This window comes from Phocoena sinus, chromosome 5 (genome assembly GCF_008692025.1).
Source record: "Phocoena sinus isolate mPhoSin1 chromosome 5, mPhoSin1.pri, whole genome shotgun sequence".
In the NCBI taxonomy this organism is placed as follows: Eukaryota; Metazoa; Chordata; class Mammalia; order Artiodactyla; family Phocoenidae; genus Phocoena; species Phocoena sinus.
Window position 1 is genome coordinate 77,759,371 of NC_045767.1, and position 23,726 is coordinate 77,783,096.

General features: G+C 43.5%; 2 protein-coding genes across 2 annotated transcripts in view; one reads left to right on the forward strand and one right to left on the reverse strand.

Moving 5' to 3' along the window:
- IGFBP7 (insulin like growth factor binding protein 7) overlaps positions 1-23,726 on the reverse strand; it is a 75,462-nt gene that overhangs the window by 25,040 nt on the left and 26,696 nt on the right. The gene's annotated exons all lie outside the window — the stretch shown is intronic.
- LOC116754791 (protein FAM3C-like) lies at positions 8,308-9,389 on the forward strand. Its single transcript, XM_032633731.1, is given in 1 exon segment — positions 8,308-9,389. A coding segment is annotated over 1 exon segment (684 nt). The 5' UTR covers positions 8,308-8,397; the 3' UTR covers positions 9,082-9,389.

The window sequence follows — 23,726 nt, forward strand, 5'->3', positions numbered from 1 at the left end:
TGTGGTGCCTCTCTACACAACCCAGTATTGCTGAAGTGTCCCTTTCTTGCTTTGTTTTGTTGGAGGGTGAGGGGTTTGGAGAGAAGGAAAAAGAAATCTTGAGAACTGGAGGCCAGACTAGATTGCAGCGGTTTTCAGTGTCAAGGCAAGGAGATTAGGTATGTCTACAAGTTACCATGAAGAAAAGAAAAACAAGATAATGAAAACATGAATGCCTTTTGGAGAAAAGATTACACAGTCGTGAGAATCCTAAACAGAGGTCACGGCTCACCATTCCCACTCCGGCCTGAAATGTTTCAGGGGTATTTTCTGAGCGGCTCTGGGTAAGCAGTTTGGACTTGTAACCCCGAACAGGTCAGAATTATCCTGCTCATGCTGAATGCTCAGCAGATGTTAACTCTACCGCAACCACGTGGAGTCCTACCACATCTTAGAATAAAACAGTCTGAGAACGCCAGGCCTTTTCGTTAGATTTGAATGGTTTCAATGAAGGTTTCATGGGAAAATCAGTATTTGAAAATATGCTTCATGTTTTGTTTTGCAAATCATTAAGATGCCATCTTCTTAGAAAGTACCTTATATAGGCAGGAATCCTATGAAAACTTAATTTTTTTATTTTTATAAATTTATTTATTTTTGGCTGTGTTGGGTCTTTGTTGCTACACGCGGGCTCTCTCTAGTTGCGGCGAGTGGGGGCTACTCTTCGTTGTGGTGTGCGGGCTTCTCATTGTGGTGGCTTCTCTTGTTGCTGAGCATGGGCTCTAGGCATGCGGGCTTCAGTAGTTGTGTGTGGGCTCAGTAGTTGTGGCTTGCAGGCTGTAGAGTGCAGGCTCAGTAGTTGTGGTGCACGGGCTTATTTGTTCCACGGTGCATGGGATCTTCCCGGACCAGGGCTCGAACCTGTGTCCCCTGCATTGGCAGGCGGATTCTTAACCACTGCGCCACCACGGAAGCACTTTTTTTTTTTTTTTTAATAGAAAACTTTAAAAGTCAATGTTAACAGTTAGTAAACATTCCTGGGCAGAGCCAAGCAATCCTTCTATTAGTGAAAATGTCTCCTCTTTGGGCTTAGATATGTTTCAGATTTACATCTTCATCTTGAGAAAAAATTTAACTGCCAGTAAGGGGAGAAGGGTTCGAAATGACCACATTTATTTAAACTATAAAATCCAGAATAAATAAGATCTGACCCTGAGTATGTTCCCAGCCTCCTTTCTTGCCTCATCCGTCCTGAACTCTGAGCTCCAGCCATAATGAACTTCAGTGTTCCTCAAATGTGTCCTGCTCTCCCTGGCCCCTAGCCCTTGGGCGTGTCATTCCTTTTCCTGGAACATTCTCTCCATTTCCCATTCCTCCCCATCTTTGCCTGGTTAACCCCTAGATATCCTTTAGATCTCAGTTATCTTTTTGTTTGACAAACCTTCCTTGACGTCTTTCCTCATCCCCCTTTCCCCTATTTAGAATGGGGGCCTCCTCAAGAATATACAATGGGGAGGATAGTCTCTTCAGCAAGTGGTGTTGGGTAAGTTGGACAGCCACATGTAAATCAATGAAGTTATAAGAAACCCTCACACCATACACAAAAATAAACTCAAAATGGCTTAAAGACTTAAACATAAGACATGATACCATAAAACTCCTAAAAGAGAACATAGGCAAGACATTCTCTGATCTAAATCGTACCAATGTTTTCTTAGGTCAGTATCCCAGGGCAATAGAAATAAAAGCAAAAGTAAACAAATGGGACCTAATCAAACTTATAAGCTTTTGCACAGCAAAGGAAACCATAAACAAAACAAAAAGACAACCTATGAACTGGGAGAAGATATTTGCAAATGATGCAACCAACAACGGCTTAATTTCCAAAATATATGAACAGCTCATACAACTCAATAACAAAAAAACAAATAACCCGGGCTCCCCCAGTGACGCAGTGGTTGAGAATCTGCCTGCCAATGCAGGGGAAATGGGTTCGAGCCCTGGTCTGGGAAGATCCCACATGCCGCAGAGCAACTAGGCCCGTGAGCCACAACTACTGAGCCTGCACGTCTGGAGCTCGTGCTCCGCAACAAGAGAGACCGTGACAGTGAAAGGCCTGCGCACCGCGATGAAGAGTGGACCCCGCTTGCCGCAACTAGAGAAAGCCCGTGCACAGAAACGAAGACCCAACACAGCCATAAATAAATAAATAAATAAAATTTTAAGAAAAAATAACCCAATTGAAAAATGGGCAGAAGACCTAAATAGACATTTCTCCAAAGAAGACATACAAATGGCCAAAAGGCACATGAAAAGATGTTCAACGTTGCTAATTATTAGAGAAATGCAAATCAAAACTACAATAAGGTACCTCCTCACACTGGTCAGAAGGGCCATCATTAAAGAAAGTCTATAAATAACAAATGCTGGAGAGGGTGTGGAGAAAAGGGAACCCTCCCTACCTGCTGGTAGGAATGTAAATTGGTGCAGCCACTATGGAGAACAGTATGGAGGTTCCGCAAAAGACTAAAAATGGAGTTGCCATATGATCCAGCAATCCCACTGCTGGGCATATATCTGGAGAAAACTATAATTCGAAAAGATAGATGCATCCCAACGTTCACTGCAGCACTATTTACAACAGCCAAGGCATGGAAAACAATCTAAATGTCCATCAACATATGAATAGATAAAGAAGATGTGGTGTATAAATATATACATATACACACACACACACAGTGGAATATTACTCAGCCATAATAGAGAATGAAATAATGCCATTTGCGGCTACATGAATGGACCCAGAGATTATCATGCTAAGTAAGTCAGAAAGAGAAAGACAAAGACCCTATGATACCACCTATATGTGGAATCTAAAATATGACACAAATGAACCTATCTATGAAACAGACTCACAGACATAGAGAACAGACTTGTGGTTGCCAAGGGTGGGGGAGGGGAGGGATGGACCGGGAGTTTGGGGTTAGTTGATGCAAACTATTACGTATAGAATGGATAAACGACAGGGTCCTACTCTATAGCACAGGGAACTATATTCAATATCCTGAGATAAACCATAATGGAAAAGAATATAAAAAAGAATGCGTGTATATATACATATAAAACTGAGTCATTTTGTGGTACAGCAGAAATTAACTAACATTGTAAATCAACTATATTTCAATAAATAGAACGAGGGCCTCCTTCCTCGTTCTTGTATGGCTCTATTTACCCTCATCACAGCAATTTCTCAGGGCTTTAACTGTGTCTTTGCACCCCATTCGACTGTGGGCTCAGTGCTGGTAAGGACAGGCCAACTTCTCTCCAGTTCTATTCTGTATCCCAGTGCCTGGCACTGAGTAAATGATCAACAAACCTGAGTAGCTGAGTGTACTGATGCTGTTACCAAAATATACACCAGGTTTTGTGCTTTCATGTAAAGGTTTAAGTAGCAAGACTTTAGGAACCATTCCAAGAGGCTGGCTTCCTTTGTTGTTATTAAAAAGATTTTGGGGGGCCAGCTAGTTATAACTACTTTTATTCCAGAGTTTGTACAAGGGCATGTTTTACCATTTGGGCAGAAATTTTGATTACTGTGGCTTTTTTTTTCGCGGTACGCGGGCCTCTCACTGTTGTGGCCTCTCCCGTTGCAGAGCACAGGCTCCGGACGCGTAGGCTCAGCGGCCATGGCTCATGGGCCCAGCCGCTCCGCGGCATGTGGGATCTCCCTGGACCGGGGCACGAACCTGTGTCCCCTGCATCGGCAGGCGGACTCTCAACCACCGCGCCACCAGGGAAGCCCCTACTGTGGCTTTTTAAAAATTGGTCCTCAGCTGTTCATAGGTACAAACAGGCCAATGTTTAGGGATGCTCTGTTTATGTTCCTGACCCAGCTACTCAACTAGGGCAATAAAGTGGCCAGAGTTGCTGATGCTGTATTCTTATGCTTACATTAACATAGAGCATATGTTAAAAATCTATACGAAAGGGCTTCCCTGGTGGCGCAGTGGTTGGGAGTCCGCCTGCCGATGCAGGGAACGTGGGTTCGTGCCCCGCCCGGTCCGGGAGGATCCCGCATGCCACGGAGCGGCTGGGCCCATGAGCCATGGCCGCTGGGCCTGCGCGTCCGGAGCCTGTGCTCCGCAGCGGGAGAGGCCACGGCAGTGAGAGGCCCGCGTACTGCAAAAAAAAAAAAAAAAAAAAATCTATACAAAAGTAGCAATTTCACTAAAAAAATTTAGATAAAACCCAGGAGACAAAAGATAAAGGCTGACTCTATAGCAAAGTGCTGCCTTATTAGTCAGTTTATAAGATTTAAAAATTGGGGGTCACTGGTCAGACTTTTAGTGGGAGAAACCAGAGTGAAGTTTGGGGCAACTACTTAAAAGTGCAAAAGGGCAAGTCTATGTTGACAAGCAATAATGTTATATTAGAAAAGATGGATTTAAAAGAAACAATCAGCAAAGCATAAACCCCAGTTCCCTAAAACATGTTAAAAACATTTATGTGAGGTTTTAAGTGGAAAAAGGTCCACTTTAAAGTCTGTCTCCAAACGTGAAAGAAGAATTGCTAATTCCATGTGCAGAGGAAAAGCACCGGCTGACAGACAGGCCCTTTCCGGTGGGATGGTTGACAGGAGACAGTACTGAGATTCTCCTCTTGTGGTAAATAAATCCTACCCTATTAATACTTCCATGTTCTTAAATTATCACATATCCAGTGACCTTTAGATGTAAAAGGACCCTAAGATCCATCTTGTCCAAACTCTCATTTTATAGATGAGGTTTGGGAGGGGCGCTGGTTCATTTGCCTACACTCATTCCAGGATGCTGGCAGAAGCGGAACTAGAACGGTATGAATTCATTTCCTTGTACTTTATTAATAATCAGAAAAAACATTATCTGTTCTCAATCAGCCGGCTGCCATTTAAACAGTGTAAAGCTGAGAGATTAGAAAGGCGCGGAGCAAAAGCATTAAGCATGAACAGCTGCATTTCCCAGGCAGAAGGGCGGCACACAGTTTAGTTGTGGGAGTATTTCCAATTTGCATGAATGGAACATGGACAAGTAAGATAAAGCTGGCTCCAGAAAAGTAATTCCCCCAATTTCCATGAGCCTGGGATTTGGGAAACTGAAGTCTGCTCTGGAATCCGGGGACATGACAAACGATACTGGGAAGAACTCCCTAGGTGACCTCAACCTATGCACACACAGAGGCTTGTCAAGGTCCCAGGTGCTGGGCTCGCCCACGGGTTGTGGCTGAGACAGAAAAACAAAGGAAAAAAAAAATGCTCCCCAAACATGCACATAAGCAAAAACTATCTTCCTGTGTTCTCTGCCAAGAGAACTGGAGCCACGAAGGATGAGTTCAAGAATCTGATTCATCCATCAAGACAAATCAACTCAGTCTAAGGAGGCTAGAAGGGCAATTGAGGTAAACAAAAGTTCAGTTTCAGAAAGAGACTTTGGAGAAAATAGAGGCCATCCCTGGAATCAAACTCCATAGTGAAAACAGAAAAGGGCTCACTCTTAAGGCATGGAGTTCTGAACATGCCAACAGGTGGACATGTTCAAAGGGGCAGCTCCAGAGGCAAACAGCACCGAGATGTTAGCCCTCCTCCCACGTAGCGTCTGGGTTCTGAGCCAGCTCCTTGCTGAGCTGAAGAAGCATCTCTAGTGAAGAAGGCCTGATAGCACTGTTCAAGTTCAGCAACAGCTAAGGAAAGTCATATCGGCGAAAAGTACTTCCCCTCCAGGAGTGCCAAGCTCCTGGGCTGGCCTGGAGCATCAACCCTTGCTCATGGTCAAAGCCACTACTCTTACCTGTATCATTTCTCTGGTTTGGCTGGCCAGTTGTTTCCCCAGTTCCCTCCCCCACTGCTAGCCCCCACGCCAGCCACAGATTGGAGTTTGTGTCCACATTCTCTTTCTCTTTGTCTCCAGGTATCACTAGAGTATCTGGTCCAGATCCTGTTCATGCCTTCTGCTCCATGGGTCTCCCAACCCCTTATCAAATCCTCCCTTTTTAGGTGGAGCCGAATTCTGCTGCCCTTCAATGTGGGCTAGACTTAATGACTCCATTCTAATGAAAAGAATGTGGCGGAAGTGACAACATGTGAATTCTGAGACTAGGTCATTAAAGGCATTGCAGCTTCCTTCTTGCTTTTTCTCAGATCACTTGGTCTGGGAGAAGTCAATTGCCATGTTGTTAGGATGCTCAAGCAGTACAATGGAGACGTCCACGTGATGAGGAACTAAGTCCTCAGGACAATAAGCATGTGAGTGAGCCAACTTGGAAACAGATTCTCCAACCTCAAACTTTCAGATGACTAGCCCCCACTGACATCTTGACTGCAACCTCATGAGAGACCCCCAAGCCAAAGACTATTTAGATAAGCCAGTCCCAAATTTCTGACCCACGGAAACTGTATGAGATAATAGATATTCATTGTTGTTTTATTTAAGCTGCAAATTTTGGACTAATTTATTGTGTAGCAGTAAATAACTAATACAACATCTTTGAGCTTTCTCCGCCGTCAACTAGAGTTGTCCTTTAACTAATCATAATCTCTTTTTGGAGAAGGAGGGTTTTTTGTTTTTGTCATACAGTTCTTTCCTCAAGGGTTACGACAAAACCTCCCACATTTGTACAGTCCTCATGGATGGACATTTATTGATTTGGGGTCATTATGGCTAAGTCTCAAGGAGATCACTGCAATGATGATAATATGCATTTTCAAGGACTGTTCTTTGTACATGCTCTCCTAGAATCTTTTATGTTACTTCATCGTTATATAAAAAATAATTGAACCTTGTATCCCCCCAGGATCCCCCAAACATAAGCCTTAACTGTGAGCATTTGTAACCTTAAACAGCCCATAGAAACTATAAAAGACTTCTTTTTCCCTTAAGGGTCTTATATTCACACTTTAGGAAACAGTGAGATTAATCTGCCATATTACTACAACATGGATGAACCTTGAGGACACTAACCTAAGTGAAATAAGCCAGTCATAGAAAAACAAATGTTGCATGATTTCACTCACACGAAGGATCTAAAGTTGTCAAACTCATAAAAGCAGAAAGTAGAATGGTGGCTGCCAGGGGCTAGAGGTGGGGGAGATGCAGAGTTGCTGTTCAATGTTTCTGCAAGATGAGAAAGTTCTAGAAATTTGCTGTATACCAATGTGCCTATATTTAATAATACTGTATGTACACTTAATTTGATAACAGGGTAGATTTCACGTTATGCATTTTCTACCTCAATTTAAAAAAAAGGAAATAGTGAGTGAGATTAAAATGACCTTATTCCAAGATTCACAGCAGTGATTCCTTTTTCGCAACGCCTTTTCCAATACACCACCGAGTGTCATGTCATCCCCAAGCCCCCTCAAAACTAAAAAATTTTTTACTTGTTTTTACATTAAAAAACCAAAAATGTTGCTCTCTTCTTCCTGGAGGATTGATAGGGTGAAAAGGGAGGTAGGATCTCATACAAACCAAACGTAAGGATAGGTTGTTACAATTCCCAGAAGTTTGGGAATCATTGTTCTGGAGATATATTGAGGTTTCAGAAGAAGTATGCTTGAAAAAACATCTGACATGTGCCTAGAGCCCGTACTCTACAGCAAGAGAAGTCACCACAATGAGAAGCCTGTGCACCTCAACGAAGAGTAGCCCCAGCTCGCCACAACTAGAGAAAACCTGTGCGCAGCAATGAAGACCCAATGCTGCCAAAAATAAATAATTAAAAAAAAAAACTTTCAGGCAAAGAATCAGAAAAATGTTAGCCATAAAAAAGTACAAATAAGTAATAAAAAAAAATCTGAGCACTTGAAAAAGCTAAGCTCCAATCAAAGGACTGCTGTCGCCAGTTTACTATCTAATTCTCCATAGAGACAAGACCTATAGACATCATGCCCAAGAGATCAAGGCAAAACAGAAGCCAGTGAAGACTCAGATAAGAAATGAGCTAATGCCCAGATAAGAGGAGCCTAGTAATGCATCAGCAATGGCAGAGAAAAATAAGGAGACTGAAATACTTTCTATCCGTTAATACATGATTGGGGTCAACAGCGAAGAACAGGGCTTCCCTGGTGGCGCAGTGGTTGAGAATCCGCCTGCCAATGCAGGAGACATGGGTTCAAGCCCTGGTCTGGGAAGATCTCACAGGCCACGCAGCAACTAAGCCCGTGTGCCACAACTACTGAGCCTGCGTGCCACAATTACTGAGCCCACACGCCACAACTACTGAAGCCCGCGCACCTAGAGCCCGTGCTCCGCAACAAGAGAAGCCACCGCAATGAGAAGCCCGCGCTCCGGGGAGGAGCCGGAGGAGCGAGCGGGCCCGCGAGGCAGAGAGGCAGGCAGGAGGCCAGAGCTTATTTAATGAAAAGTGCCACAGACTGAAAAACCAAACATGAGGGTAGCAGGTGCTGCAAAGTTGGTGGTAGGCGTGGCAGTATTTTTACTGACATTCTATGTTATTTCTCAAGCATTTGAAATAAAAATGGATGCGAGTTTAGGAAATCTATTTGCAAGGTCAGCAATGGACGCAGTTGCACGTTCCACAAAACCTCCCAGGTATAAATGTGGGATCTCAAAAGCTTGCCCTGAGAAGCATTTTGCTTTTAAAATGGCAAGTGGAGCAGCCAGGGTGGTAGGACCCAAAATCTGCCTGGAGGACAATGTTTTAATGAGTGGTGTTAAGAACAATGTTGGAAGAGGAATCAATGTTGCCTAGGTAAATGGAAAAACAGGAGATCTAATAGACACCAGATATTTTGACATGTGGGGAGGAAATGTGGCCTCATTTATTGAGTTTCTGAAGGCCATACAAGATGGAACAATAGTCTTAATGGGAACATATGATGATGGAGCAACCAAACTCAATGATGAGGCCCGGCAGCTCATTGCTGAACTGGGGAGTACATCTACTACTCATCTTGGTTTTAGAGACAACTGGGTCTTCTGTGGTAGAAAAGGCATTAAGACAAAAAGCCCTTTTGAACAGCACATAAAGAGCAATAAGGACACAAACAAATATGAAGGATGGCCCGAAGTTGTAGAAATGGAAGGATGCATTCCCCAGAAGCAAGACTGATGTGGAGAAAATTGAAGAGAGCTCACTTTCACTTGCTAATGGGAAAGCCCTAACGGAAAAACTACATGTAAATATTTTAAGAGCACGCAGCCATCTCGGTGTGTGCATGACCATTATCTCTTTTGGTATCAGGATTATTTATTGCTAAGGTAAATAGACATCTTTGTAGTCATAATGAGCAAATCACTGAACCATTTCTAAGCACATCTCCCTAATGGTACAATGTTCAGACTGAGATGATAATGGCATCTTTTAATTCTAAAACCATTACCCAATGGATAACTGAACAGATTTGAAAACTATGTCGATATAGGTCTTCCCTGGTGGCGCAGTGGTTGAGAGTCCGCCTGCCGATGTAGGGGACACGGGTTCGTGCCCCGGTCCGGGAAGATCCCACACGCCGCGGAGCGGCTGGGCCCGTGAGCCATGGCCGCTGAGCCTGCGCGTCCGGAGCCTGTGCTCCGCAACGGGAGAGGCCACAACAATGAGAGGCCCGCGTACCGCAAAAAAAAACAAAAAACAGACAAAAAAAACTATATCGATATATGTACTAGTCACTGTGAAAATCTATCATGGGATAATATGGATTTTAGGGAGGAGACTTTTCTTTTATAAACATATATATAAATATATATAACCTTTTGATGATAGTATCTTTTAAATTAAAAAGATATTGGGCCAGTTGTGTGTGTAATGTTACTTTACAGTCTGACTCCCCTGTTCTATTTCTTTTTTCTTAGTCTTTCTCTTCCCTTCCCAAGAAACCTAGAAATAAAATATGAAGACTTATATCCAATATGTGAAAAGCACAACAGAATTCTTTGTTTAATGTACACAGTAAAAAGTAAATATATAAATGTAGGTGGCATCAGGGCTGTAGCTTGCTGGATTCTGTGTTAACAGTGTGGATAAGTTGATTTTGTATAAGCTATTTAGAGTAAGACAGGAGGGGGCAACTTCACAGAGCTGAGGAACCAGGCCAGGTCCCTTCCCCAGCCTTGGTAGGTCATTCAGGACAGCATGTCAGTATAGTTAGAGAAATACTGGCCTAAGTTTTCCTTATTTAAGTGTCATCAGCATTGACCAAATGGTTTGGAAAGAGGCACGCTTTAGTGTCACAATAATAATTTTGGATTGTAAACCAAGAAATTCTGTATTTACTTTCATCTAACTTCATAATAGTAATTTTTGCCTGAAACGATGACGACATATTTAAAGAAGTCCTAATTACTGATTGGGACTGATAACATTTAAAAATAATTGGACGCACAATGACTTTATACCCAACTCTACATAAAAATATAAGAGATCTAACTTCAGATGTTCACAAAATGACTCAAGTTTTTAAAATATTTTTAGGGCATTAAATATCTGTTGTGTGTGAAGTGTCAAGCTGGAACATAAAAAATGTTAACGATCAAACTGCTATTCACAGTAAAAGGCAGCACTTCAATTCTGGATTTAATTTTAGATGACTTATATAAGAAAAATTAAAAGCGGTATTTTTTATTTTGTTATAAACCAAGGCGAAAGTTATTCAGCTATTTCTTAAATATCAGGGCGTCTGGGGGTACTGTTTCTTCCCTCAAACTGAATATAATTCATGTATGCACCTTACACATCTAAACAATTTTTGTAGACTTTTCACATTTTTGGTGCTGATACACTAAATCACATTCAGCATGTGTGTTTTGACATTTAAAATACTTCCCTCAATTCTGTAAATTAAAAGAATGGCTATTTTACAGGTCCAGGGATTGTGAAATAAGTGTTGCTTTTTTCTTTTTAAATAATGAGAATAACTACTCTTGGTTTTACACTGTGAATTTTTTGGTATTATCTGGCAAAGTAATATGCCTATAGAACTTCACACAGATTCGTCAAGCGTGTACTGTACTGCTTAACATGCAAAATTAAAGTCATTCCTATGGGTAAACACACTAATATCCTCAGGCTATATCTTAACATAGATAGAATTTAAGTATCTAGATGGCAGGACATCCCTTTCAAGATAAGGACTATCACGTGATAGCTTTGTAGAGCTGTATAAAATGCCAAAAGAAGGGATAAAGATTGGTCATGTAACTGTTTTCATGCAGTATGCTATTGTTTCAATTCTGCCTTGTATAGATTACGTCAACATAACTTTGGGAAGCAATAATTTTACTATATTTTATTTTCAGATAGCTTTTAAAAATCAGCATTGTAAATGCAGCAATGCTCCTTTAATGTTCAGAATTTTCATTAAAATCAGAAATTTGGCATCGACACTTTGGTTTTTTTTTAATGGTGTTTAAGGACTTATGGATGTGTATTTTTTTATTTGTAATCATAGAGGCTGTCCCAGACTGTTAAAATTCAGCAAAGACAGTAGGAAAACAAGTGATATGTAGGAAATTAAAGAAAAATTGAGGCAGAATTTTTATATTCCTGACTTTAATTTGATTAAAGTTTATCACTGTTCTTTCAAAACAAGAAGCCCGCACACCACAACTAAGAGTAGCCCTCACAACTAGAGAAAGCCCGTGTACAGCAACGAAGACCCAACGCAGCCAAAAGTAAATAAATAATAAATTAATTTTTTTTAAAAAGTGAAGAAGATGCAGATGGCAAGTTTCTGTTATATCATTTTCCACAAAAAAGGAAAGAAAATATCGAAAGAGAGGAAATGGCACATGAAGGGTTAAATTTTCAGGATGCATTTACATAATTATCATCACCATGTAGTAAACCAGGAATGGGGTTAGTGGAAGGCAGGGAGGGAAATGAAAGGAAACTTCGGGTGTTATATGGATAAGGAGAAAGGGACAAATTATGTTTAAATTTAGAACATCCACTAAAGCTCTCCAAGTTGTCTGACAGCTGGAATGTGCTTTCGCTTCAATCATTCCTCAACTTGCTTTTTTTCTTTTGTTTTTAACATTAAAAGCTAATTCTGTGAAGCTTTTCAATTTGCCATTCTGGTGTGCAGAATCCATCTGAAGGACATGAGAGAAAAGCTAAAGCTCTAAGGAAGCCTTTCTAGCCAAGACTAGAGAAATGTTCTGAGCCTCTTGCCCAGACATACAGCAGGGTCCAGGGCGGGGGGCTTCCTCCAGGCCACCACTCTCAGGCTTTCCTCCAGGAGTGACAGAGACTGTTATATCCTCTCCTCGTATGGTTTCAGGACAGAATATTACCATGAGACACACTGACTTGCCCAGGAAGGAAACTCAAATTGGTGTAGAAGCCTGAAGGCCCCTCTGAGTCTCTTGGACCATCTGTGGGTCTGGACGGAGCAGAAGAGAAGAATAAAGATGGCAAATGAGCGGAAGCTGGGCAGGAAGCAGAGGCGGGGCCACGGGGGAACTTCCAGTTACTGGGATCTCTCTCTCTTTCTCTCTGGGTTGTTCATGGTCCCTCACCACAAAACACAGATGGGAGGTCAGCCACCAGGAGTTCACTTTAGATTTCCTGTAGGAATCTTAGGTGAGTCTTTCTTTCTTCTAGAAGTCCTTCCACAGTAAGATGTTTTCTCTTCAAAATGCCGATCATACTCACTGTACAATGTTGTCTTATTAAGAAGTAAATTTTATAAAGAGGAGGCTGGTTTAAATAAAAATGAAAATCACATAGATACTCATTTCATGTTTGTTTTTTAACATCTTTATTGGAGGTTAATTGCTTTACAATGTTGTGTTAGTTTCTGCTTTATAACAGACTGAATCAGCTATACATATACTTATGCCCCCACATCTCTTCCCTCTTGCGTCTGCCTCCCACCCTCCCTATCCCACCCCTCTAGGTGGTCACAAAGCACTGAGCTGATCTCCCTGTGCTATGCGGCTGCTTCCCACTAGCTATCTATTTTACATTTGGTAGTGTATATATGTCCGTGCCACTCTCTCACTTCGTCCCTGCTCACCCTTCCCCCTCCCCGTGTCGTCAAGTCCATTCTCTACGTCTGCGTCTTTATTCCCGTCCTGCCCCTCATTTCATGTTTGACAGAGCTTTTTCTATCTTTGTTTCCCCTATCCTGTCTCCCACTCCCAAATCTGACTATATTCACACAGATTCTGTTTATCTATGCATTTCCATTATGGCTAACAAAAAAAGCGCATTTCCCGCGGAAAATCACATTTAACAAATCCCTTTGGGGGACAGAAAGAAGTGCACACCATTGAAAAAGATTAGTTTGTAGGAGGCAGAAGTCAGGCCCCAATCACTCCTTTGCGTTAAGCTCTCGTTAAAACGAGGTGGGCGCCACAGGCCACATTTATGATGATGGAAGTTTCTCAGTCTCTGACTGTGGGCCTGAACCTCTATGAGACCATAATCGGCCTCAAAAACATGCAAAATGAACCCACCAAAAGTTTAAATAAGAATGCTTCTCTTCTGAATGCCTCAGACCCCTTGAGCCGGCTCACAGATTTGGGGGAGGAGTAATGAGCAACGAACACAGGGGGGCCTCAGTGCATTTTTCTATTTGGTTAAGGTTGATTCCTCCTGAAAAACAAATGTGATCCATCTTGAAGATCAATGCTGAACAGTACAACACAATGTATTAAAGAATGTATTGAAACAAAACTGCTAATTAAAAAGGCCAGTTTTTCTGCAGATGGGCTCTCCCTGCACGTGTTCGTTTTTCACTACATGCTATTTCTTCTGCTCTAAGCACACCAGGCTCACCTAGTTAAGGAAGCTCCTCGGTCCTTGTGCATGTGGCAGTGGTGAAACCTAGCTGGAGGAAGTGTGTGGATCAGTACAAGCTGCAGCAGGAGTATATTTTGGCCAAAACTGATGCTGATCAATGCACAACTCTAGGTCCTACTGAAGGCACCATTTCTTATATCTCCTGGGTACGACACACTAGCTTGGAACTTACAAAGAATGTTCCTCTTTCTTGCTCTAGCCTTTGGAAAGCCTCTTCTAGTCAAACACTATGTTCCAATGCTGCTACTGAGTACATATATGTCTCATCAAATCAGGCGAGTTCTGCGTGGGTAAGGAGAGAAGGACCAGTCAGTAGGAGGCCTACTGGGGCTGTTACATTCAGCAGGCCTATTTCCTTCCTCTGTCTGTGCTGACACACAAATGTTCGCTTTCAGTCTGGCACCGTCCCCGGTTCTTGATCATTCAGGCTTAGACTAAGCAACTCCAGATTCCAACGCTGGCGGGTTCCAACACACACGAGGTAAGACAGCTTCCCTTGGTTTTTCCTGGGTGGTCACTCAGTGGGCAGGATCCTCTAACAGCACACGCTGGGCTATCACCCCCGCCCACAGTCCTGGCTCCCAGCTCAGCAGAGGGGGCTGGGCTGGGTCAATATCATGACAGGTCTAAGGCAGCCACACTGGTGTCGTGCATACTGTCTTCCCTCAATATCTGCAGGGGTTTGGATCCAGGAGTGCTCACGGATACCAAAATCCACAGATGCTCAAGTTCCTTATATAGAATGGCGCAGCGTGATGAATACAGTCGGCTGTGGGTATACTGAGGATGAAAAACCCATGGATTCGGAGGGCCGACTGTACTTGGCGTGGGGGAATATCTGGGGGCTCAGGAAGGCAGGTCCACGGTGGCTTTCAAAACTTTGAGCCTGCTTAAGAGGTCTTGTCTTGAACGGCTTTTCTCTGCGGATTGTCAACCCTTGCTGCGGGAAGGGAGGTGGTTATAAAGAAAGCCAGAACTGCCTGAGAACTAGGGGCTCTGGGTCAGAAGGGGCAGTAAGATGGGCCTTCTGAGTAGCCCCGTGAGCTTGCACGGCTGCGAAGGAACTGGCCAGGCTTGGAGTCAGTCAGGATAAGACATCAGAGTCATCATCACCACCTCCAGCTTGCCCCCACCATCACTGCCCATTTGTGGAGAACTTTCTAAAGTGTGTTATCCTACCTGACCCGCAGCACAGAGCTGTGGAGTTGGTTGAGAGCCTCTGTGACCCCTAATGCACAGAGATGAGGAAACACAGTGTGTGTGTGTGTGTGGGGGGGGGTACTTAGTAACCTGCCTGAGGCCAGCGACTCACACAGCAGGTCCTGGTCTGAGCACACAGATCTCCAAACTGCATTTTCTTTGGAAAATGCACCTCTAACACAGAACTAAACCATTTATTGTTTCTGCCCATCCCTCCCCTCTCTCCTACCTGCCTCGGAAGGTATTAAAAGGTGAAAGTGAGCCATCATTGGCAACTGGGTTCTGCTTGTCAATCAGGCAAGCCGAAAAGCACTGCATGCTTTTTTCATTTATGTCTGTCACTACGCAGGATGCTCCAGTTTCCTCTCCAACCTTACTTCAGCGGCTTAATGTCACTCTTGCCAAAATGCTCCATTCCTTTCCCTTTATCTCTCGATAAAGGAGGAGGCCCTCCTTTCATACGACCATTTGCTTGCTGCCCTATTTATACCTTTCTAATAACTGAGCCCTCTTTTTTGTTTTTTTTTTTTAAAAACACCTTTTCAGGGCTTCCCTGGTGGCACAGTGGTTGAGAGTCCGCCTGCCGATGCAGGGGACAAGGGTTCGTGCCCCGGTCCGGGAAGATCCCACATGCCGCGGAGCGGCTGGGCCCGTGAGCCACGGCCACTGAGCCTGCGCGTCCAGAGCCTGTGCTCCACAATGGGAGAGGCCCCACAACAGTGAGAGGCCCGCGTATCACGCAAAAAACAGAAACAAAAACAAAAAAACACCTTTTCGGACAGTTTGCTTCAAGTCTTTCAATTAAAAGAAAAAAGATACAGCTCCTTTAAAAAAAAAAAAAAGTCACCAGCACCCAAGTATTGCCCTGCTTCAGGAACTTGTACTTCATTCGGTATACTCTGTGTTAAAACAATATAGCATTATCTACTTTGAATACACTAGAAGCCCTCCCGGTAGCTTTCGTGTATGAGAGACATTAAATCCGGTTGAAACTCAACAAGAAACAGTGTCATGTAGGAAATCCTTGCCTGTTGGACCCTTGACTGATCACATTTCAAAGCCCAGTGCTGTGCTAAAGGGCATCTTTCTTTAAAAATAAAGCAATCCTATTAGTCAGGTCCTTCTCTGCACACCATAGCTTTGAAGGAATTTGATAGTTTGCAAATTCAAAGTTGAAAATTAAAAACCCACGAATAAGACTTGAATCCATTTATTCATGGTAAAATGAATATAGCTTTGAAAAGTCTACCCTCATTAGGATCATTTCAATGTGATCTGTGATCTGGAGTGAGTCTGTTTAACTAGGCTCTTGCCACAGAAAGAGACCCATTTTCTAAAATAAGTCCTGTCTTCAAAGGACTCAGGAGATACCACAGAATAATATTAAATGAAGTGCAATTCTTTTTCGAGAATGTTTCATTGTTTTCTTAATCAGTGTTATTTTTATTTTGCCAGATTTAGAGTACCTCTTCCCCTTCCCCCTCAAATGCATTAAAATAAACCCTGGCCCCTGCTGGAGTGATCAAAGCTTCCCAATTCACAGAGGAATGTCCGTTCCTCCAAGCCTGGGGAGGTTTCCTAACTAATGAACTAGAACACTGTCAGATGTCTGGTTGCCAAGTAATATATTAAAGTGCTTTTCTAATGAGATTTCTGCAAGGTAACTATAAAACCATGAAAAGCACATTAACCTTCAGTAAAGCAAAAACATTTAAAAAAATAACCAAATGCCTTTAAGGAAAAGAAGAGTTCAACACAGCAGCTAAAAAGCTGAAGAAAATGTGACAAGTGGAAAAATAAAGCCCAACAATTTCACATCTGAGAAAAAAGGGTGGACACAAAGCAGAGCAATGTAGGAGTTAGAGCAAAGGGAGCCACCTGATGGTCTCAATATGTGACTTTAAACGTCTCCCTTTCCATGCACCCCTGTCTATTTGTAACGTGGATCTGTGATAAACATAGCTACAAATACCCCCTCTTATGCAAAGGAACAGCTCTTCATTTTTAGAACTTGTGCCTGAGAATTGAGGAACAGTCCACACAAATCTTGAATATCAAGGATCATTTTGTTAGAACCAACATGAGGAACTCTCACGTGAAATACAAACAAGAGCAATGACGCGAAACCTCTACCACGGACCACTCTGAAACAGTTTGGGGAAATCCTTCTGCTTATCACCCTGCCTTTATTATTTAATTGTGGAGTGAGGCTAGGAGGCTGGAGGCCATCTGTCTGGGTCTGCATTTGTGTGACCCTGTGGCCGCAGTGTGTTCTGTATTGATCCGGTCAGTCCTGCAGTCCTGGATCTTGTTCAAACTCTTAAAGGGTGGAAACCACCCATCTAAGACTGGTGTGGGGTCTGAAAACCAACATAGAAGGTGATGTGGGTGTTTAGCTTAAAGGAGAGATGCCTGGGGTGGGGGACTACCTGTTAAATATCTTCTAACATCTGAAGGGATGCCATGTCAGGGAATGAGAAGTCTTGATTTTACTTACTCCCAAAGGAAGCACTAAGATCAAAGACACATCGCATATTTAAAGTCAGGGTAACAAAGCGTTTGTCAGCAGTTAAGGATCTCTAACAATTTCAAATGCATCCATGCATGGATGAGCAACGGCTGAGAGTTGTCAGGGATGAATTCTTCATTTTATTCACAATTTCAATCAGATCCAATCAAACGATGGATTGATTCCAAAGGAAAATTTTTTAGTACTTAAAATTATCATTTCTTTTAAATAGCTAACCAAGAACTGGGAAATGATTTACTCAAGATTAATAGAATTAAAATATTTTTCAAAATATGGTGCCTAGATTTATACAGAACAAAACAAAATAAGGCATGTATTCACGGGTATGAAATATTTGCTTCAATGGGACCATAGAACACAATAAATCAGTCTTCTCTTTGCAGAGGTTCTCCAAGGAAAGCACACTTTAAAAAGTCAAATAGGGACATCCCTGGTGGCGCAGTGGTTAAGAATCCGCCTGCCAATGCAGGGGATACGGGTTCAAGCCCTGGTCCAGGAAGATCCCACATGCTGCGGAGCAACTAAGCCCGTGCGCCACAACTACTGAGCCTGTGCTCTAGAGCCCGCAAGACACAACTACTGAGCCTATGTGCCACAACTACTGAAGCCTGCGTGCCTAGAGCCCGCACTCCGCAACAAGAGAAGCCACTGCAATGAGAAGCCCGCACACTGCATCCAAGACTAGCCTCCGCTCGCCGCAGCTAGAGAAAGCCAGCATGCAGCAACGAAGATCCAATACAACCAAAAATAAATATAAAGTAATAAATAAATGTATAAAAAGAAAGTCAAATAATTGACAGAACAATGACCCTGGCACTCCAGGTCCAATGCACGTGCTGGGATGCAGCCTTCAGTTGAAATCTGTCCTGACAGTTGAAATCTGTCCTGAAGCTTTAGTCTTCAGGAATGTGATAGAAAATGGAAAGCAAAGGGAACAGAACTGCTGTGTTGTGAACATAATCTCTGGATTCAGACAGATCTAGGTGATGTTGGGTAAGTTACCTAACGTTTTGAGACTCAGTTTTCTCATTGATAAAAATGGGGTAATAATAAGTACCAGGGCCCCATGGGATCGTTAGGATGCGTGCACAGGGCTTCCCGTGCTGTCTGGCACACAGTGAGTACTCCATAAACCGTCACTGTTATTTATGATTTCAAATTAATTATTTTAAAGTGGAATGGGATTTGTTTTCCTGGTTAAGGAGGAAGCTGGACCCAATGACTTTCCTAGTTTCTAACCACCATATACTCTGTTATGCTATTTCATGCTAATTGTTTCCCCTCAACTCAGTCCTGCCCCCCACCCTCCCCACCAATGGCCATTCACACCAACAGCTACGCCTATTCATTGACTGCTCACCATGGGCATTCAGGTGTGTAACTAATCTAACCCTGTCAACCACTCTGTGAGGTTGGGGCTGCCTCCCATGTCCCAAGAGGAGACACCGGAGGCACAGGAAAGCTGAGTGATTTGCCTAGAGTCGCGAGGCTTATAAATGGTAGAGGTGGGGTTCAAAACCAGGCAGTTTGGTTCTAGAGCCCAGGCTCCTAACCACTGTCCCATACGACCTTCCAGGTAACCTAAAATTCTGCCTCGACATATCCAGCTAACCCATGTGCAGTCAATTACTTGCTGCAGCTGATGAAACAGTGGTACAAGATCCAGTGTTTGCCTTCAGTCTCCTCTCTTCCGTCTCTGCCACAGATCTTCTAGCTTTACATTCCAGAGCTTCATTCCTAATCACCAATTTCTCTCCCTCCCCACAAAACACCCTGACCCTTGATGGGCCAGTGATATAAATATGCATTTCCATTCACTTGTGGGTTTAGGGTTGTTTTTTTTCCTTCAAAAAATGGCTCTACCAAGTTCCTCTGATCTTTGCTAGTGATGCAGACCAGGTCCCTGGAGGGCTGGCTAATCCTGAGCTTACAGAGCCCTGAGCACAGTCAGGCATTTCAGAAATGCACTTGGATGATGCGGAGGTGGTTTCTCTAACAACAGAAAGTTCCCACCCTCGCCTGCTGCCCCGGGGAGCTGCCACATGGGTGGAGCTGGCTCCCGCCCACAGGGTCCCCAACCCTCCTGGGCTCAACTCAGGCCTCCTGCTGCAGTTGCTCGTTCCTTCCTGTTCCACGTTTCCTCTACAGCACCGATGGTTAATGCCCTCTCTTTGGGGTAAGAAAAATGACCTTGCTGTCCATGCAAGTAGGGACCACTCATTCCATCTACAAGAGATGCACACAGCTACTCAGTTCAACTCAAGAGTATCCTCTCTGCTGTCTTGTCACTTTTTCAAGCAAGGTATTATTACATTGCCTTGTAATTTCCTTTTTTCTCTTAAAACCAAAACAAATTGCAGGTGATTCCTTGCAATTCGTGTTGCAAAAATTCACATTCTGCCGTACTTCATCAGTAAAAGCTCTTTCATCCCCACCTTTCAACACTGCCCTATGAGATGCAAATAGAACCATTTCAGTTTTCCAGTTGAACAGCCAGGAAAAAGAAAAAAGAAATAAAAAGGAGCGGCGCCCTGCTTATCTCCATGTTACACATTAACATGGTCCTCCTTTGCAGAGGTTCTTCAAGGTAAGCACACTTTAAAAAGTCAAATAATTGACAGAATAATTACCTTAAGCGCTCTAAGGTCAATGCAGATGCTGGGATGTAGCCTCCAGCTGAATTCTGTACCAAAGCTTCGGTTTTCAGGAAGGTAATAGAAAATGGAAGGCAAAGGGAAAGGAATTTCCAAATTTCTCCACTAAGATGTCATTGAAAAAACTAATAGAGCTCAAGGGAAAGAAAGCCCACAAGTCATCTCCTGTCCAGCAATCTCTCGCCTGCTGAAACCTATCACTTTTGCTTTGCTCTCTCACTCTTGTGCTGTTGGTCTCATTAATAATAGTAATCGCTAATAATAGAAATTACTACTATCCTTACCATAACCTCTAATACTGCCTCTACCACCACGTACTGAGCTTATTATATTCCAGGAACGGCACAGGTTCTCTCACGTTATTTCAGGTAACTCTCACAGGAATCCAATGAGGTGTTTATGCTTATTAGCCCCATTTTCAGGTGAGAAATCAGAGGCTCTGAGAGGTTAAATACCTTGCACAGAGCGTATCCGTAGCAGGGCCAGGATTCTATGGTACGTTTAACTTCAGAACTTTCATCCTGACCATGATTCCCAGTTTTCTGAGTAATGGCCCATTGACATGGCCCATTCCATCCCCCCAGAGCCCACCATAGGGCTTGGAGGGCACTTGAATGTATGAATTAATGAATGAAGAAACAAATCAACAAACAAGTGGATGTGCTTTCTGAAGACTAGCTTTTTAAAGTAAAGTTCTCTCTCATGTCTAAAATGGAGTATGGGAATACTCCATGACTCCACAGTCATGACTTCAAAATGAGATCTCCACCTGCTTAAAACTCAACAGTAAGTCGGCTTCCCTGGTGGCGCAGTGGTTGAGGGTCCGCCTGCCGATGCAGGCGGCGCGGGTTCGTGCCCCGGTCCGGGAAGATCCCACATGCCGCGGAGCGGCTGGGCCCGTGAGCCATGGCCGCTGAGCCTGCGCGTCCGGAGCCTGTGCTCCGCAACGGGAGAGGACACAACAGCGAGAGGCCCGAGTACCGCAAAAACAAACAAACAAAAAAACTCAACAGTGAGTAATTGACACAATTGCATTCTACCTACATTGGTCCTCAGTGCTCCCGGCCACAGAGGTAATGGCTGAAATAACTGAAGCTGACATATTCAAAAGAACTTTCAGGTACATGAAGGGTTTCACTGAAGTTGACATCAACGTCTCTTCTTCCAATACTGAGTCCCCCTCCTCCCATTGAGAGGGAGCTTGCTGAGTGACATTTATTCTTCTTGCTTTTTATTTAGTACTGGGGAGACAGAATGCCAGTCTTTACCTACATCTCCTTCCCTCAACACACACGCATCCAGGAAATGTAAAGAGACAAACCAAACAGCCCATGGGCAGGGAAGTGCTCAAGACACTGTATCTGCGCTACCAGTGAAAGCCCTTTGGGTCACAGAAACTATGCTGCTTTCTTTTCCCCTGTGAAGGGGACATCTATGCTGGCTCTCTGCTCTTCAATCTCTGCTCCCTGTCCTGGGCCAACGCCCCAGAATTCCTCGGGTGGGCTGAGGATGCTGAGAAGTGCCATCTGGACCAACTCACCTTTCCTCCCCCAGAAGTCAACGCCCATTTCCTCTACAGAGCTTCCCCCTTTTGTCAGCATAGGAAGGGAGCATCCCAACCGGGTACTTAAATTGTGCCTTGAGGGCATATGTTTCGGTGCACTCGTGGCCTGAGGGTGGGAAACAGGGAAACCGGCCCTAATTGCCCTGCTTAGCTCCAAACTTGCTTGGTAATCACTTTGGAATTTCTGGATCTTCACCTTTTCCATCTCTCTCCTCTTCTGGCAAGCACCCAGCTATGGGTCCTAAGTATGAAAGCCTGTCGGAGTATTAAAAATGGTTGCTGCTGGGCTTCCCTGGTGGCGCAGTGGTTGAGAGTCCGCCTGCCGATGCAGCGGACATGGGTTCACGCCTCGGTCCGGGAAGATCCCACATGCTGCGGAGCAGCTGGGCTCGAGAGCCATGGCCGCTGGGCCAGCGCGTCCGGAGCCTGTGCTCCGCAACGGGAGAGGCCACAGCAGAGAGAGGCCCGCGTACCACAAAAAAAAAAAAAAAATGGTTGCTGCTAAAATGCTTAAGAATTATGGAAGGAGGAAGTTGATGTTTAGATTTATTCCCCTCTACTCCCTCCCACTCACACCATAGACTGCATAGTTTCCCCTCAGAAAGGAAAGCATTCTTGACCTCTGTTTAAATGTTTATCAGAAGTTGTCTGGACTTGCAGAGTCTGAAGTCACATTCAGTATTAGTCACATCCTTCTGTGTGTGTGGTGTAACCCTCCTATCAGGCCAGGAGGAATGCCTGGACTTTGTACAGAAACCATTTGGTGCTAGAAGCATCTACCACCACCCAGGGATTTTCACTTAGCCCAGACACAGGCAGAAGCTGAGCAAAGAACTTGAGCTTCATGATGGCTGCAGGGCTTCAGTTTTGAATAAGTACTAAAAAAAAAAAAAAAAAAAACCTCTTAGCTCTGTGGGTCCTGTGGGGTCTTGATTTTAAAACAAAGCTCTAGCATGGAGCCTGGAACCAGTGGAGGTTCTAGGTCCTCAGCACAAAATAAGGGTCGTTCAGAGTTTTATCCTTGCTCCGAAACACTCCTACTTTGGAGTAGGAAAAAATCGCTTTGCCTTCTTGGGCCTTTGATATTGATAAATTAGTTCATGCTTCTGAAGTTCTGTAAGTAGTATGTATCTAACAGACCTTGTATCAATGTGTGAAAGGCACTGTAGGTGCCTAGGTGATGCTGGTGTGTGTCTGAGAGGAAGGTATGACTAAGGCAATAGAAAGTGTGTGGTCTGGCAGGTAGGAAAAGTGGGTTTTGGTACCACTCTCACCACAGGCAGGTTACACATTCCACTCGTCCTCAGCTTTTTCATCTTTAAAATGGGAAGTTTGAAGCAATCATCTAGGAGGTCCTTTGGGGGCCAACAATAATTTCTGATATTTTTGTCTCCAATATCTGAAGCTGAGGAGATAGGCATAAGCTTCAGCCCAAAGGATATGAATCACAATAAGAAAGACTTTCCTGAAAGTAACCCTGAGTTTGCAAAGGACACTCTGGAACTTTCCCTTCTAGACCAGTGTGGGTCTTAAACTGTGGTCCAAGAAAACTCTTCCAGGACTGGTGTTTTGGAGCTGTCAAATTTGAAATCTCATAGACTGGGATGATACAGGATGTGGGCATTGGATGGTTATGGTGAACTAAAATATCACTTAAGAATCATTCTAGATCTATGAGTCTACACTCAAAATCTAATTAAGTTTTTTGGTAATTAAAAGAAGGGAAAGAAAATTTCCCTTCACAAATTTAGCAGCTTTTATCATGTTACACAGGGATCACCAATGCTGTAATGGTACAGTATTTTTTTAAAAATTTTTGTTGGTATTTAAAAAAAATACAAAAGTGCATGCTCATCAACATCATTTATGATAAAAACCCTCAACAAAGTGGGTATAGAGGGAACATACCTCAACATAATAAAGGCCATATATAAGCCCACAGCTAACATACTCAACAATGAAAAGCTGAAAGCTTTTCCTCTAAGATGATAAACCAGATGAAAAT